This window comes from Dendrobates tinctorius, unplaced genomic scaffold, assembly GCF_039654945.1.
Source record: "Dendrobates tinctorius isolate UK_male_01 unplaced genomic scaffold, ASM3965494v1 ptg000079l, whole genome shotgun sequence".
Taxonomy (NCBI): domain Eukaryota; kingdom Metazoa; phylum Chordata; class Amphibia; order Anura; family Dendrobatidae; genus Dendrobates; species Dendrobates tinctorius.
Window position 1 is genome coordinate 10944947 of NW_027361747.1, and position 18485 is coordinate 10963431.

The following is an 18485-nucleotide window of genomic DNA, read 5'->3' on the forward strand; positions in this document are numbered from 1 at the left end:
GCGGCCGGGACCAATCTGCGCAGCGGGATTTCGTTTACAGACAGACATGATAAGATAGATAGATTTAAGTAGGGCCATATGCTTTTACTGCTCTTTTATGACCTATGTTATTCCAGTATTCCCCATTTGTGATTGTGCTAATTTTTATTTTAATTTTATTTTAAGATCTGTTACTGTAATTGAAATGTACTTTGTTCGTAGGACAACCCCTCTGAGTTTGTGTCCATATAAAAAGTTTCATCATTATATTTGATCCGTCAAAATGTCCTCAATTGTAGACTTTTTTTTTTTTTTAATTAATGTCAAGGTTGGCCCTTTGTGCGTCCCTGTTGTAGTGGCATACAGTGTAGAGTTTCAGTATTTGCAGATGATACTAAATTGTGCAATCAAGGTATACAACACAGGAGGATGATATAACATTACAGAGGGATTTATTGAACCTGGAGGCTTGAGCTGAGAAGTTGCAATTAACTTTTATTGTAGATAAATGTAAGATTCTGCAGAGGAAATAAAATGTATTCTGTACTAAATTGTAAAACTCATTGAAAAAGACTTGGGCGTAGGGATGGACAGCAAACTTGACTTTAGTGCCCAGTGCCAGGCAGCTGCTGCTAATGCAAAATAAATAATGGGATGCATTAAAAGAGGCATAGATGCTCATGACAAAAACAAAGTTTGCCTTTATACTAGTCACTAGTGCGGCCACACTTAGAATACTGCGTACAATTTTGGTCTCTGATGTATAAGGAGGACATGACTGATCTAGAGCGGGTGCAGAAAAGAGCGACCAATGTTATTAAGTGAATGGGTGGACTGCAATATCAAGAAAGGTTATCAAACTTGGGATTATTCACTTTTGAAAAATGAATGCTTATTTCAATGTCCAAATATATGACGGGGCAGTGCAGAGATCTTTTTAGATCTAGGCCTGCGATGCGATCAAGGGTCATCCTCTGTCTAGAGGGAAAATGTGTAATTATCACAGACTGCGATTCTTTACTGTAAGAGCAGTGAGATTATTGAACTCTCTGCCACGGTTGATTCACTACAAGTACAAGGAGGCCTGGATGCCTTTCTTGAAAAATATAATATGACAGATTTGGGGTACTAGATTCTGTGAGGAGACATTGATCCAAGGAACTAGTCTGATTGTTGTATATGGAGTCAAAGGATTTGTTACCCTCTATTATGGAGCTATTCGTATCTGCCTGATAGGGTTTTGCCTTCTTCTGGATCAACATGTTACTTTATAGCCTGAATGTATGCCCGTGTTATGTGTTTAGAGAGAGGATTTCTTCTAATTTCCTTTTTCTTGTCAGGGAGTCTGCATTCCTGCAGCACCTCAGACTGTTTTACTAAGACTATGCCCCCACGAAAAAAGAGAAGACCCGCTGCTGGCGACGACCTGTTGGCTAAGAAGAGTAGACATGACGGGTAGGAGATTACCAGCCATATCACTGATGAGCACATTTCTGGTTTGCCGTTTACTACGTTCTGTTACTGAGAATCGGTCATTTGCATGACCCGTATCATTCCGGATTGTTGCTGCTTCTTCCCCCTCTGCTTTTAAGTGGAGGAGTGGACCGCCTGCACCTAGGACCTCCGACTGGTGTCAGAGGAGCTGAGGTGGCGGCATCGTGTGCGTTTGTCCGTCCATCGAGAAGCAACATGCACTTTTTTCTCCTCACCAGGCATTTTTCAAAGTCTTAGGCCTGTTTCACATTTCAGTTATTTGACGTCAGTCAAAATCCGCCAGGTTGTAAAAAAACGGATCCATTTCCGTTGTGGCCCAAACGGATGCCACCGGATTCGTTTTTTGACGGATCCGCTTTAGTAAGTTAGTGACTGAAATTTAAAGGAAAACAAGAGAGAGTTTCGGCGCTTCCAGGACGGTATTTCAGGGTTAAAATGTTTCCTGGAGCAAAGAGTCCGTCCGGGTATGCGCACTAAAAAATAGCGGACCGTCAACCGAAAAAAAAAAAACGTTGCAGGGTCCGTCTGGTCCGCCCGGGAACCGCTAAAATTTTCACGGATCCGTCAAAAAACTGATCCAACGGACAACCGTCAGTCAACATCCGCCACTAATGCAAGTCTATGGGGGGGGGAAAGCGGATCAGCCAGAAAAGGGGCGGATCCGTTTTTTTCAGAAACTGGCGGATTTTGACTAACATCAAATAACTGAAATGTGAAACAGGCCTTAAGCGGCCAAAAAGACATAAAAGACTGAACATATAGCCAAGTGGTTGTACAGTACAGTGGGTTTTTCTTTTTGTTTGTTTTTGATCTGATTGACTGGTCAAAAACACCGCTATAATTCGGCATGCAAATCTGCAACGTGTGCACATACCCTAAGTGGTCAGTTCAGCAAGAAAGCTAACTATAGGCAGCCCCCAGCTATGGTGTTACTGAACATAATCCTTTTTTTTTTTTTTTTTTTTCTTCTTTTTAGAATGTATAAGAAATACGACCCTTCTAGAATACGAGCAGAGGATGAAGTGTTTTCCAGCAAGAGGTGCCTAGAATGGTTTTATGAATATGCAGGTGCGGTCCCATTATTTTATATAGCCTTGTATTTAAAGGGGAAAATGTTTTCTGATGTCTCCTAGGCTCCTGTACTGTGGCCCAACCGCACCACCCCTGGTGGACCCGGCTTATTTCTTTCAACACCATAATCTTTGGGTAGGGTTGTGCTGAAGTTTCTTAGGCCATAAACACGTAGGAGAGTTTATGCACGGAATTAAAAAAGCAAACAAATAAAAGTCCTTGTGACTTTGCACCATGTAAAAGTGAAAAATGTGCATATAACACAGCAGAAGGACTCTGCTTAGCTTTTCTCTAAAGATCAGATGACTGCATTAACCAGTAGGTGCATCGAGCTACAGGAGGGCCCATTAAAAGCCATGTGAGCTTGAAATTGTCAATGTTTATTTCCTGCTACAGGACAGTTATGTCAAAGGAAGTGAAAGGCTTAGAAAAGAAAAAAAAAAATTATTTATATATATATATATATATATATATATATATATATATATATATATATATATATATATATATATATATATATATCACACACACACACCAGCAGAAAAAGAACAATAGAGTCCGGGTGCAGAGCTCCCAAAGGCATGAACCAAACCTTGCAATGCAGGAGTCCAAGAAATAGGAACAGCACACCGGTTTTTCAAAAAAAAGGTTCGTTCTTTGATCCGAAACGTCACACTTGTGGGCTAAATAAAACTGCTCTAATTCACTCTGAAAAAATGGTGCGCTGTTCCTATTTCTTGAATTCCTATAGAATATATAATATATATGTGTGTGTGTGTATATGTGTGTGTGTATATATATATATATATATATATATATATATATATATATATATATATATATATATATATATATATATAGACACATACTAGCTATGAACCCGTTCTACTCCCCGGTGGCGAGCATTTTAGTTGCTATATGGTCTCCCATCCTGGTATGTGCTGCCTCCCTCCTATCCTGGTATGCATGGCACCCCTCATCCCTATCCTTGTTTGCATGGTACCCCATTCCTCATCCTGGTATGCATGGTCCCCTCACCCCCCAATCCTGGTATGCATGGTACTCCCTCATCCCTATCCTGGCATGTATGGTCCCTTCACCCCCTGTCCTGGCATGCGTGGTACCCCTCAGCCCCCAATCCTGGCATGCATGGTACCCCTCAGCCCCCAATCCTGGCATGCATGGTACCCCTCAGCCCCCAATCCTGGCATGCATGGTACCCCTCAGCCCCCAATCCTGGCATGCATGGTACCCCTCAGCCCCCAATCCCGGCATGCATGGTACCCCTTAGCCCCCAATCCTGGTATGCATGGTACTCCTCAGCCCCCAATCCTGGTATGCATGGTACTCCTCTGCCCCCAATCCTGGTATGCATGGTACCCCTCAGCCCCCAATCCTGGTATGCATGGCCCCCTCCCCCCCCCCCCCCAATCTTGGTATGCATGGTCCTCTCACCCCCAATCCTGGTTTGCATGGTCCCCTCACCCCCTCTATCCTGGTATGCATTGTCCTCTCACCCCCCTATCCTGGTATGCATTGTCCTCTCATCCCCCTTTTCCTGGTATGCATGGTCCTCCCATCCCCAAATCCTGCTATGCATGGTCCTCTCACCCCCCCCCCCCATCCTGGTATGCATGGTCCTCTCACCCCCCCCCCCTATCCTGGTATGCATGGTCCTCTCACCCCCCTCTATCCTGGTATGCATGGTCATCTCACCTCCCCCCCCCATCCTGGTATGCATGGTCCTCTCACCCCCCCCCATCCTGGTATGCATGGTCCTCTCACCCCCCCCCCCAACCTGGTATGCATGGTCCTCTCACCCCCCCCCCATCCTGGTATGCATGGTCCTCTCACCCCCCCCCCCCAACCTGGTATGCATGGTCCTCTCACCCCCCCCCCCCAACCTGGTATGCATGGTCCTCTCACCCCCCCCCATCCTGGTATGCATGGTCCTCTCACCCCCCCCCCCCATCCTGGTATGCATGGTCCTCTCACCCCACCCCCATCCTGGTATGCATGGTCCTCTCACCCCCCCCCCCCAACCTGGTATGCATGGTCCTCTCACCTCCCCCCCATCCTGGTATGCATGGTCCTCTCACCCCCCCCCCCATCCTGGTATGCATGGTCCTCTCACCCCACCCCCTATCCTGGTATGCATGGTCCTCTCACCCCCCCTATCCTGGTATGCATGGTCCCCTCACCCCCAATCATGGTTTGCATGGTGCTCTCACCCCTCAATCCTGGTATACGTGCTACCCCTCACCCCCTAATCCTGGTATGCATGGTACCCCTCACCCCCCTTTCCTGGTATGCATGGTCCCCTCACCCACCTATCCTGGTGTGCATGGTCCCCTCACCCCCTAGTCCTGGTATGCATGGTCCCCTCACTCCCCAAACCTGGTGTGCATGGTCCCCTAACCCCTCTTTTCGTGGTATGCGTGGTCCCCTCACTCCCCTTTTGTGGTATGCGTGGTCCCCTCACTCCCCTTTTGTGGTATGCGTGGTCCCCTCACTCCACTTTTGTGGTATGCGTGGTCCCCTCACTCCACTTTTGTGGTATGCGTGGTCCCCTCACTCCCCTTTTGTGGTATGCGTGGTCCCCTCACTCCCCTTTTGTGGTATGCGTGGTCCCCTCACTCCCCTTTTGTGGTATGCGTGGTCCCCTCACTCCCCTTTTGTGGTATGCGTGGTCCCCTCACTCCCCTTTTGTGGCATGCGTGGTCCCCTCACTCCCCTTTTGTGGCATGCGTGGTCCCCTCACTCCCCTTTTGTGGCATGCGTGGTCCCCTCACTCCCCTTTTGTGGCATGCGTGGTCCCCTCACTCCCCTTTTGTGGCATGCGTGGCCCCCTCACTCCCCTTTTGTGGCATGCGTGGCCCCCTCACTCCCCTTTTGTGGCATGCGTGGCCCCCTCACTCCCCTTTTGTGGCATGCGTGGCCCCCTCACTCCCCTTTTGTGGCATGCGTGGCCCCCTCACTCCCCTTTTGTGGCATGCGTGGCCCCCTCACTCCCCTTTTGTGGCATGCGTGGCCCCCTCACTCCCCTTTTGTGGCATGCGTGGCCCCCTCACTCCCCTTTTGTGGCATGCGTGGCCCCCTCACTCCCCTTTTGTGGCATGCGTGGCCCCCTCACTCCCCTTTTGTGGCATGCGTGGCCCCCTCACCCCTATTAAACTACACACATACAAAAAAAACAACATTTATACTCACCCTTCTATCCTGTGCTCCAGCGCTGTCACGTTCTGCTGGAGGCCGGGGGAGGAGTGTGGTGCCGGAGAGCGCGCATGCCCATTGCGCTGTCCGGCGCCATATTGCTGAAGACACACTGCAAATGTGTCGTCAGTAAAATGGCGCCGGATCGCGCTATGCGCATGCGCGATTCCGGCCGCACTCGTGCCCCGGTATCCGGCCGGAGAGAAGCGCCGCGACAACGCTCCTCCCGGTCAGGTAAGTATGGCGCCGGAGATGGCGGTATGCAGTGTGTACGGTACCGCCATCTCCGGCGCAATACACACTCCTCACCGCTGGATGCCTCATTCTATCTGGAGCCAGACTGCGCAGGCGCATCGCGCTTGCGCAGTCTATAAAGGCTTCGGACTGAGTGACGCTTACAGCGCTATACATTAGATGAAGACCTGCACCATGACCTAATAGTGTGGCACACTTATATGTACTACATCCATATAGAAAGGTAAGCTTGTGAAAGGAAGTCTGTCACCTGAAAAAATTAAAATTCCGCTACAGAGCAGCACGTTGGCTCAGTGGTTAGCACTGCAGCCTTGCAGCACTGGAGTCATAGGTACAAATCCCACCAAGGCCAACATCTGCATGGAGTTTGTATATTCTCGCCGAGTTTGCGTGGGTTTCCTCCGGGTACTGTGGTTTCCTCCCACATTCCAAAGACATACTATAGGGAATTTTAAATTGTGAGCCCCATCGGGGACAGCAAAGATAATGTGCGCAAAACTGTACAACGTTGCGGAATATGTTGGCACCCTAAACTCAAATCCTGCGTGGGCGCACTGACACTTGAGCACAGCGGTGCACTCACTTTGTCAGGGGGCCACTCAGTGCGGGAGAGTGCTCGCTTTTATCTCTGGCTCCTGCTTGTTAAACCTGGAAGTGTCGTGATCGAGTGGCTTCAGAGCGGAGCTGGAAATAAGGGTGTATGCAATATCCCCAATGATTAGGCGCTCGCCCTGACCCTGAGTGCGCTGCTTGGCTTCTCCAGTGTCAGTGTGCGTACGCAGGAATTGGAATTTAAGATTAGGGAGCACTCTCTTTGATAAACCCAACACTATCAATAAAGATCAGGGACAGTGCAGGATATGCAAATCTGAGGGCATAATGGTGCACCGAGACATTGACCATGGATTAAAAATGTATTTATTTGCAGCTACAGCACTAAAATATATACTACATGGCTTTGATTTTTATAGCTGCTAAATCATCTTTATAAATGTTTAAAGAGGACCTTTCAATAATTTGAGCATGTTACACTGTCCATATCATGGATTAGTGGATGCAGAGCTGAATAAAACCTTGTACATTTTAGCTTCTAATTTGTGCAAAGACCATAATGGCATTAGCAGAGGTTTGGTTCTGGGGGCATTAATATTTTCTCTCGTTTGTTGTATTTCGTCCAATCATCGGTCAGAAAACGGTCAGAAAAGCTTAAAGAGTTTGTGACCAAACGTTGTGACCAGAAATGTACCAATAAAAACGTCAACTTGTCCCGTAAAAAATAAGCCCTAACATGACTCTGTCATCAGAAATACGGCACAATTATAGCTGCTAGAAAAAAAAAAGCAATGGAAAATCTTGGTTTTGCAAAACAAAAAGCAAACACTTTTGTGGCAGCAACCAAACAGTTTTTTTTTTTTTTTTTTATGAATTTGGTAACGCTGTAATCACACCGACCCAAAGAAGAAAGTCATCCAATCACTTGTACCGCACAAGGAACAGCATAAGAAATGAATAATACCAGGCAGATTTGTCTGCGCTAAACTCAATATTGAGGGGACGACTTACAATGTGGTTAACATTTATGCACCAAATACACCCGATCTCCAGTTTCAGGCCTCTGTGTTGGAATACATTTCAGGTTGGGATACAAACCCTCTCATAGTGGGCGGAGTGTCATGGGGTCCTTCTCTGGTATCACACAATCAACAGAGCAAGCAAAGAGTGAACAATTCCAAGACCTTTATTCAGGCAAAAATACGAAAAGGTCCATATTCAGTCCACCACACAAAGGATAAGATAGTCCAGAATAAGAATGCAGTCCAGTAACAGGATAAAATGTCCAGGGAAACGAGATTCCAAACCTCTAGCACCAGAGGATAAAATGGGTCCTTCTCTCTGAAATGCAGTCTTTACACGATCCTGTCCACTCCGGAACTGACTTGCCCAGCTCCTGTTCTCCCCCGACCCCCTTCCTTGTCCAGGGAAAGTCAACCAAGTTGGGGCGGTTTCCAGGCCTCCCAGAGGAGAACAAAGGGCCTTGGAGATTAATGCACTACAGGGGGTCATTAAGAGACAGATACAGTGAGGCTGTAGACTTACAATGTAATAAGAAAAACACTATGAAAATAACTGGAATTGTTAAAAATAGGAATATACAAAAAATGATATCCACATAACATATCACACCATCACAACCTCTCCCCCCCCATAATAAATGAGCACGCCATGAGGTCTACACAGACCTCTGGCCTGCTCACTTTAGTCCACATTGCTCAGTTATTTATAATTCCTTGTACAGTGGCAGGGGTAGGTCGGCCTGGGGAGCCTATGATTCTTCTTGTCGAGATAGTCCACCGGCGTTCTGGTGTTGGCTTCCCCGCTTGTATTGGATGGAGAAGCTGTAGGGTTGTAAGGACAAGCTCCACCGCAGCAATCTTCCATTGTCCCCTGATACGCGATTCAGCCATGTGAGGGGGTTGTGGTCTGTAACGATTGTAAAGTCTCTGCCATACAAGTATGGCTGCAATTTTTTTAGCGCCCATACGATGGCAAGGCACTCCTTTTCAATGGTGGCATAGGCAACTTCCCGATCCAGTAGTTTCCGACTGGCAAAAGCAACAGGATGTTCTTCTCCGGCGGCGTTCACTTGGCTAAGTACTGCCCCAATCCCAAAGGTGGATGCATCTGTCTGCACGAGGAACCTGCGTTTATAATCCGGGGCAGCCAAGACAGGAGCAGTGACGAGGGCAGTCTTTAATAACGCTGAAAAGGCATCCTCGCATGCCATCGTCCACGTCACATTCCTAGGCATGTTCTTGCGGGTCAGGCCGGTTAGGGGCTTGGCCAAGGTGCTGAAGTTAGAAACAAATTTGCGATAGTATCCAGCAGTTCCTAAAAATGCAAGTACCTGCTTTTTAGTCTGAGGGCTACACCAGTTGCTAATGGCTTCCACCTTGGCAGGCTCAGGCCTTAGTGTCCCACCCCCTACTCTATGCCCGAGGTACTGCACCTCAGCCATCCCTATTTGGCACTTATCAGGGCGAGTGGTCAGTCCTGCAGTAAGGATACAGTCCAGCACTATGCCCAAGTGTTTAAGATGTTCCTCCCAGGTTGTGCTAAAAATGGCAATGTCGGCTAAGTAAGCACAGGCAAAGTCCTGACATTGTTGTAACAGTCGATCCACCAGTCTCTGGAATGTAGCGGGGGCAGTTTTCATCCCAAAGGGCATTCCCAGGAACTCATAAAGCCCAAATGCAGTAATGAAGGCTGAGCGCTCCTGAGTGTCCTCCGTTAGGGGTATCTGCCAGTACCCCTTGCTCAAGTCTAGCGTGGTCACAAATTGGGCACTGGCCAGACGATCCAATAGATCATCAATCCTGGGCATGGGATAAGCATCACTCTTGGTGGCATCATTTAGTTGTCTGTAATCAACGCAGAATTGTGTTGTACCATCCTTCTTGGGGACCAGGACGACAGGAGAGGCCAAAGAACTGTGAGATGGCTGAATAACTCCCAGTTGTTTTATCTCCTCCAGTTCGTTCTTTATCATGCCTTGAACAGCCTCTGGAACCCGGTAGGCAGCCTGCTGGATGGGTCGTTGTCCAGGGGTTTCCACATGGTGACTGGTGAGAGTAGTCTTCCCCGGCTTTGAGGAGAAAGCAGCAGCCCTCGGCCTTAGTACGGCGACAATATCGTCCTTTTGTATATCTGATAAATGGGAGCCCAGGGGCACTTGTTCCAGTGATCCTCCCGCTTGGGCAACCTGGAGGAGATCTGGGAGTTACTCGTCGTCGGCGGTATCACTAGGGGGGTGGCAGACAGCTAGAACAGGCAGAGATCGGTCGTGGTAGTCTTTCAGCATGTTAATGTGGACAGTTTTCTGTCGTCGACCACTAGAGTCCAGGGCAATAACATAGTGTCATTAATTTTCTTGACAACCTGATAAGGGCCTTCCCACACTGCTTGAAGCTTGTTGGCAGGGGAAGCAGTAATCATAAGCACTTGCTGTCCTTCCATAAATTCCCGGTTCCTGGCATTACGGTCATACCAGGTTTTTTGTCTGGACTGGGCCATTCGCTGATGTTCTTTAGCGAAGGTAGCTAGCTGGGCGAGACTGTCTCTGAGCTCTAGAACATAGGGAACGATGGTCATTCCGGTATCTGAGATGTCTCACTCCAAATGTTCTTTCTGAAGAGTGAGAGGCCCACGGACCTTCCGGCTAAACAGTAGTTCGAAGGGAGAGAACCCTGTGGACTCTTGGGGAACCTCCCGATAGGCGAAGAGGAGATGTGGCAGGTAGTTTTCCTAGTCTTTCTCAACGTCAACAAAAGCCCTCAGCATATTTTTTAGGGTTCCATTAAAGCGTTCACATAGTCCGTTGGTCTGCGGGTGGTATGGGGTGGTGCGAATGGCTCGAACACCACAGGTATGCCATAGGGACTGGACCAGATCTGACATGAACTGAGTGCCTTGATCCGACAATATTTCACTAGGAAACCCTACCCCGGTAAAGATGGTAACAAGGGCCTCGGCTACCTATACTGCTAGAATACTGGACAGGGCCACAGCTTCAGGATACCTAGTGGCATAGTCCACCACGGTCAGGATATATTTTTTCCCTGACCTGCTGGGGTGGGCCAGAGGACCTATGATGTCGACGGCTACACGTTGAAATGGTTTCTCAATTATGGGCAGGGATTGCAGGGGTACCTTATGTCGAGCTCCTGGATGCCGCATTCGCTGGCACACATCACAGGTGCGGCAATAATGGGCTACCGACTGCGAGACGCCCGGCCAGTAAAAACTTTGGGTGAGTCTCTTTTCAGTCCTTTTTCTCCCTTGATGCCCAGCCAAGGGGATGTCATGGGCCAGTTGAAGTAGCTGTGCCCTGTACTTCTGAGGGACAATGAGTTGCCTGGTCGTTGCGTCAGGGTTGCCCTGATCACTGCCCTTTGTTACACTATAATACAGTCCGTTTTCTCGAGTGAAGCCATCCCCATTATCTCCCATGTGCCCAGTTTCTGCCTTTCGCCTAAGGGCTGCTAAGGTACTGTCACCCTCTATTTCTCTCCTAAACTCCTCTCTGTCCCAAGACTCTCCCAATGTAGTGGCAGCGAAAGTATTGCTTACCGACTCTGATGCGGTTCGTGGTGGTTGCTCCCCGGTGGGGTCTGGATGATGTAGTGCTTGAAGGGCCTGTAGTCGGGTGACTGCTCCCACAAATTGGCACTGTAACTCCCCAATGTCGTTCCCAAGGAGGATATCTGCAGGAAGTCCTCCCATAACTCCAATCCAACACAACTTTTCTCCACAACCATAATCCAAACGCACAGAAGCTCGCTGTATATATTTGCGGGCACCCCCCGCCAGGACAATGGGAATTCCCGGACCCTGGTAAATTGCCTCGGGTCGAACCACACGGGAGTCAGTGATAGTCAAGAATGCCCCCGTGTCTCTAAATCCTGACACTTTGTATCCATCAATAACGACATCCTGCAGGTGGCGTTGCCGTTGCTCTGAGTAGCTAAAGGACAGAGGCCGGAGTCCGTACACTCCAGGAGGGGTATCTATGGTGCCGTGGTCGGTGGTCCACTCTGGTGGGGGTGGTGGTAGCTCTTCCTCAGGTGTGGTGGCGTGTACAAGATGCACTGGACGAGGTGTGGCTGCGTGGGGCTCCCTCCGAATCCTGGAGGGACAGCCAGACTGCAAATGTCCAGGTTGCCCACACCCATAACACCTCCTCTCTGTGATACCCCCAGGTTGTGGTCGGAACTGTTGGGGCCTAGGATTGTGAGGCGTGATTGTCATCGGCTTGCGACTAGGTGGAAGGGCAGATATAATTGGAGGGGGACGGGGCGCGGTAGCAGGCCGTGGTTCATTGTCCAGAAGCCTCCTCCATTGCGGCCGGATAGTAAGGGCTTCATCGGCCAGGGCTGCAGCTCTATCCATGGTACACAGCGTGCGCTCCCGGACCCATTCCCGTACCTCTGCAGGGCACTTGGCAAGAAATTGTTCTATAAGGAACGCCTGTATAACATCTTCCACAGTAAAGGCGTTTTCTGCTTCCAGCCATCTTCGACATGCCTCTGACATCTTATGTGCATACATCCTAAACGATCCCCCCCCATGGTGCATGGGAGGTCTCGGAACTTGGCCCTATATGAGTCTGGGGTGATAGCATGGTAATCCAGGATAGTCCGCTTTACAATGTTATAATCCTGATTCCGCAGTGCATCAATGGTTCGGTAAGCCTCAGCCATGCTTCCGTTCAGGAGCCCCACTAACAAACGCATCCAGCTAGAGTGGGGCACCTCCATCACAGCACACTGCTGCTCAAAGTCCTTGAAGAACCCCTCCACATCTCCGGAAGCCTCATCAAATGGCTTAAACTCTGTCCGGGTGATCCTTACAGGCTCCCGGATTGTTGGGGTTACACTCCACATTGCGTTGCTCCATTGCTTCCTGTCTCCGCTGTGCCCGGCGGGCAGACTCCTCCTTGTACTCCTGAGAGATGCCGGGGCCCAGAACCGCCATCTCTTCTTCGTACCACACCAACCACTGGCTTTTCTGGAAGAGGATCCCTTTCTCCAGTGCTCGTCCTTCAGACATCTGGGAGGAGGTGGCCGGGCTAGCGCCCACTAGTAGATCGATTAAGGCATCTTTAGTCAGTCCCTGGTAGTCCAGGCCCAGGTCTTTGGCTCTCTCCTGTAAACTGCATACAGTCCAATTTCTGTACTCACTCTGTGGGTGGTTCTCCATTGGGTTACGCTCTGTTGATCCCACTGCTGCCACCAGTTGTCACGGGGTCCTTCTCTGGTATCACACAATCAACAGAGCAAGCGAAGAGTGAACAATTCCAAGACCTTTATTCAGGCAAAAATACGAAAAGGTCCATATTCAGTCCACCACACAAAGGATAAGATAGTCCAGAATAAGAATGCAGTCCAGTAACAGGATACAATGTCCAGGGAAACGAGATTCCAAAACTCTAGCACCAGAGGATAAAATGGGTCCTTCTCCCTGAAATGCAGTCTTTACACGATCCTGTCCACTCCGGAACTGACTTGCCCAGCTCCTGTTCTCCCCCGACCTCCTTCCTTATCCAGGGAAAGTCAACCAAGTTGGGGCGGTCTCCAGGCCTCCCAGAGGAGAACAAAGGGCCTTAGGGGTTAATGCACTACAGGGGGTCATCAAGAGACAGATACAGTGAGGCTGTAGACTTACAATGTAATAAGAAAAACACTATGAAAATAACTGGAATTGTTAAAAATAGGAATATACAAAAAATGATATCCACATATCACACCATCACACAGGGATTTTAACGAGGTATATGATGTAGACTTGGATAAATCTAAACACCAAGCGCCACCTACACGGTCCTCGGGGAGCTTCCTACAGTCTCTCTCTCTGATCATCTAGATCTAGTGGATGTATGGAGGTTACAGCATCCGCTGGAAAAGGATTTTTCCCATTATTCACATGCACAGGACTCCCACGCCAGAATTGACTATTGGTTGTTGAGCACTACACTTTTGTCTCTCATTCAACAGACAAAAATATTAGATATTTACATCTCAGACCACGCACCAGTCACCTTTCACCTCAAACTAAAGCAGCCTGTTCATTATAATAGAAGATGGAGATTCCCCTCATATTTATATCAGTCGGATCACTTCAAGAAACATCTACATTTTGCTTGGAACACATTTAAAGCAGACAACTCAGAACACATTGAAACACCACATTTGTTTTGGGACACCTCCAAAGCAGTTATGCGAGGACAAATAATATCCTTTGTGAGCAATAAAAGAAAAAACCTATTACGCTTAACTTTAGAATCACAAACCGCATTGACTCTTGCATACAAAAGATTTAAAGCCAATAATACGCCCCTCACGAGAAGCCAATACCTAGAAGCGAAGAGAGCAGCGGACGTTCTTGCCCATGAGAGAGCAGTCTTTAATCTTGACTACCAAAAACAAAATATTTCAAGTGGGACAACAAACCTGGCAAACTGCTCGCATCACTTGCTAGGCCATACCGTAAAGCCACAAGAATTCACAAAATTAAAAACAAGCATGGCATCGTCTGGACTGGCAATGAGGAAATTATTGAAGAGTTTAGAGCCTTTTTTGAGTCTCTCTATAGTGCAGCGCCAAAGACGGGGAATGGTGCCTCTGAGTTTTTGAAGCCGGATGTACTACCTAAATTGACAGAGGAGCACAGAGAAACCCTGAATGCTCCGATATCCATAGCGGAGGTCGTCCAAACCATAAGTACCTTAAAAATATCTAAGTCCCCTGGCCCCGACGGATATAGTAATGAGTACTACAGAAAACTGGGTGGAGCACTAGGCCCTCACTTGTGTGCGGGTTTTAATCAAATTGTCCAAATAGGACGGCTACCCAACGGGTTTACTGATGCAGATGTAATTGTACTTCGCAAACCGGGCAGGGACCCATTGCGAGTAGATGGATACCGTCCGATCTCGCTGCTGAACTCTGATTTCAAAATGTTCACGAAAATATTAGCAAACAGAGTCCAAAAACTAATTCCCCAATTAATATCACCACAACAGATTGGCTTTGTCCATGGGAAATCAATAACGTATAATATACGCATGGCTCTGGGGGCTATTTCTTATGGGAGGGTGAGTGGAGATTTGGGGGCTATTGTGGTCAGCCTGGATGCCGACAAGGCATTCTACAGGGTCGCTTGGGACTATCTCCATGATGTCTTGGCACTTAGAGGCTTTGGGTCATGGTTCTGTAAGGCAATCACTATGATATATCATGAACCAGTGTCCAGGCTGGCCATAAATGGGTCGCTATCATCGGCTTTCAGGATTCACCCCTATTATTTAACATAGCCTTGGATCCATTGATTAGGACCTTGCAGGGTATGTCGGAGTATGAGGGAATGACCGTAGGGAACGCTACAGTTAAAATTGCTGCGTTTGCCGATGATATCCTATTTATTTCCAACCCAGCCAAGGCACTTCCCATAATAATGGACGCACTCAAAAACTTTAGCCACTGTTCTGTTTTTAAAATTAACTTTACTAAATCCGAGGCATTGGCCTTGTTCAAACAAGGAAGATCGATCCCTCCCTTCCTTTCAGATGGTGCACGTCCTCTATAAAATATTTAGGAATCCATCTTCCGGCTGATTTAGCTGACTTATACCAAATAAATATAAAACCACTGATTGCTTCGATACTTGGTCTTTTAACCTCTTGAAAACATTACACTCTGTCCTTCTCCGGATGATGCCATCTGATCAAAATGGTTATATTTCCTTTTCCAAACATTTTATTGGGGTTTTAACAATATAAAGGAAGGGAAAGGAGAGAGGGGGAGGGGGAAATTAGGAAATGGGGAAAAGGACCAGGTGGCCCAAAATGTCAAAATAGACAAAAGATAACAAGTCATATAAAACACTTGTAACATATAACAAAATGGTTATATTTCCCAAACTCATGTATTTATTTCAGACCTTGCCTTTATTATCTAGCGCGGATGTTCATCTGCTGAATAAAGCATTCCGTTCATTCATCTGGGGAGCGGGGAAGAGGGCTAGAATTGGTCTGCCAAAATTACAAGCCCCCAAGAAAGAGGGAGGTATCAACTTTCCAGATATTGGGCGGTATAATTTGGCTGCAAATTTACAATATGCTATTGATTGGTTGCGGGGAACTTCTCACTTTGCTAATGTGGATCTGGACCAGCAGTTCTCCCCACACATTGCGCTCTCTGCCTTGTTACACTTAAGAAACGACAGCCTTCCTACCGACGTAGATCAACACCAATCCATATGGCACACTATACGGGTATGGCGAAAATGTAGGAAAATATGTCATATGCACACTGATTCTTCACCTTTCATGCCATTTTTGGGCAACCCCAGATTTCTGCACGTAATCCGCCCTTACTTTATGCAGCTCTGGCCAGACAGGGGTGTGCGAGGGCACTGGACTTGCTGGACGATAAGTTTTCCTTACTTACGTTTAGTAACGCAGTACATTGATTCCCTATATTTGCTAATAGGACTTTCCTCTTCCTTCTGGCTCAAAGTCTAGCCCAAAAGAGCTTGACGGATGGTTAATAGGGGAAGGGGAGCTACAAAATGAACAACTTTCTAAGGAACACTAAGACACAAACCTCATCAACTAGCAGCATCTACGCTCTGATACGTAACAGATGGTCATGAGAGAGTAGAACCACGGGTCTGGCGAGATGGGCGGGGGACATACATGAGAACGGTTGGCGATATTTTGGAAGCCACCAACATACAGAGACAGGTTGTTTCATCTAGTAGTTATACAGACATGGCCCTTTTGCTCCTTCATAGAGCCTATGTCACCCCATATACTAAATCCAAGATGTCGCCCCCAGGGCACGTTCGCTTGTTATTTATCCCGACACTACCTCAGGACACTAGGGACCAGCTCAGATCCCAATTTAAAAATACTCCATGGTACCTTTTTAAAAGAATTGGTGGTCATACACCAATACCATAAACATCTTCTAACCAATCAGAGTGCAGAGGATTATGAAGGGGGTTAGGGTGGGAGGATGGAGGGAAAAGATTGGGTATTTGGGGAATTTATAAGATACTAATGTCTGGCATGTCCAAATGAATTGTATACCTTGAACTTGTATACCTTGAACTTGTTTTGAAATGCCATTTCCTTTCGATTCTGTATGTTATTGAAACCAATAAAATATAATTTGAAAAAATTGATTAAAACCAATTGTTCACATGCTGTTGACTTGTTCATTCTGCCTCCAAAAAATCGCAGTAAGGCTCGATTCCATGTAAATCTCTGAAATACACAGAATCAGATTGAACTCTCTGGCGGAAGATTCCCTCTAATGATACAACTGGAAACTCCGATATAAGTGTTCAGCGTAGAGCACCGGATAAATGTGATCCCGAGCGTTACGTAAAATTTTCCCAATAAAAGCTTCAACTTAATCCCCACAAAGAAAAGCAAGTCCCTACTCAGGTCTCTCATCTGTTAACAGAAATATAGGGGGGCTTCCATGTTGCTGGTAGCACAAAGGCTCTGGAAAGGCAAAATGGCCCTTGCTCCCCAAAAGAAATTTGGCAAATCCAAATGCCCCCTGTCCCTTTTGTGCCCCACAGTGTACCTAAACCACATTTAGTGTCCACATGTTTGGTATTTCTGTGGTGATGAGAGCCCGCCTAATTTACAGATGCGTGTCTCCAGAAACATGAGCTGGGCACTACAATGTACAGTCACTACAATGTACTGGTCACTACTAGAGTTGAGCGACTTTGGTCGGATCGGGTTTCGTGAAACCCGAATGAAACAAAATAAGTTTCAGATGAAACTCGTCCGACTAGAGCAAAACAAAGTCGGAGTTTCGTCCGAAACCCGACCCCAATGCAAGTCAATGGGAAATAAAAGTCGGACGAAACTCCGACTTTTTTTGCTCTAGTCGGACGAGTTTCATCTGAAACTTATTTTGTTTCATTCGGGTTTCACGAAACCCGATCCGCCCAAAGTCGCTCAACTCTAGTCACTACAATGGCAGATTTGCAAGTTTCACTCGGCAACATCCACTGCTGCTTGTTTCTCAAAAACGCCATGAAGTCAAATCGGCGCTACACCTGTAGATAAATTCCCAAAGGGGTATAATTTCCAACATGAGGAAGGTATTCTGCTCTTTTAGCACTGTATATTGCTCTGTACTCTGTCGAGTCCGCAAATTATTCTAGGACAATCTGTGCTCCAGGAGGAAAATAGCGCTCCGTCCCTCGAGTCTCGTGAGTCTCAGTATCTGGATAAGCAGTGGTACTTTACAGACACATATGGGGTATTTCTACTTTCAGCAGACATTGTGTGACAAATTTTGGTGCCATTTTTCCTCATATCTTGCGTGAAAATGTAAAATCTGGGGCTAAAACAACATTTTTTTACTGCCAACGATACCTGTGGTGTCAGTATGTTCACTGGACCCCTAGATAAATTGGGAAGTGTAGTTTGTAAAATGGGGTATCTTATTTGGGTTTCTGTTGTTCTTGCACCTCAGGGGCTCTACCAATGTGACATGGCACCCGCAAACCATAAAAGCAAAATCTGCGTTCCAGTATTCCTTACAAAGCTTTGCACGGTGCCTCAAAAGTAGTTTTCGATTTACTCAGGAGAAATTGCACAACAAACTTTCTATTCCATTTTCTCCTGCTATCTTGGTGAAAATTAAAAAAAAAACAAAAAAAAACAACTTTTGGCTAAAACATTTTTGTGGGAAAAATATACAGGTGCATCTCACAAAATTAGAATATCATCAAAAAGTTAATTTATTTCAGTTCTTCAATACAAAAAGTGAAATTCATATATTCTATAGTCATTACAAACATAGTGATCTATTTCACGTGTTTATTTCTGTTAATGTTGATGATTATGGTTTGCAGTCAATGAAAACCCAAAAGTCATTATCTCGGTA

The 18485-nt window shown here is 47.0% G+C and overlaps 1 protein-coding gene across 1 annotated transcript in view; it reads left to right on the forward strand.

The window, feature by feature from the left end:
• DCUN1D4 (defective in cullin neddylation 1 domain containing 4) overlaps positions 1-18485 on the forward strand; it is a 96728-nt gene that overhangs the window by 43382 nt on the left and 34861 nt on the right. The window contains exons 4-5 of the mRNA XM_073583516.1: positions 1320-1434; positions 2450-2541. Of these exons, the coding sequence (XP_073439617.1) occupies positions 1320-1434; positions 2450-2541 (207 nt within the window). The remainder of the gene's footprint in view (positions 1-1319; positions 1435-2449; positions 2542-18485) is intronic.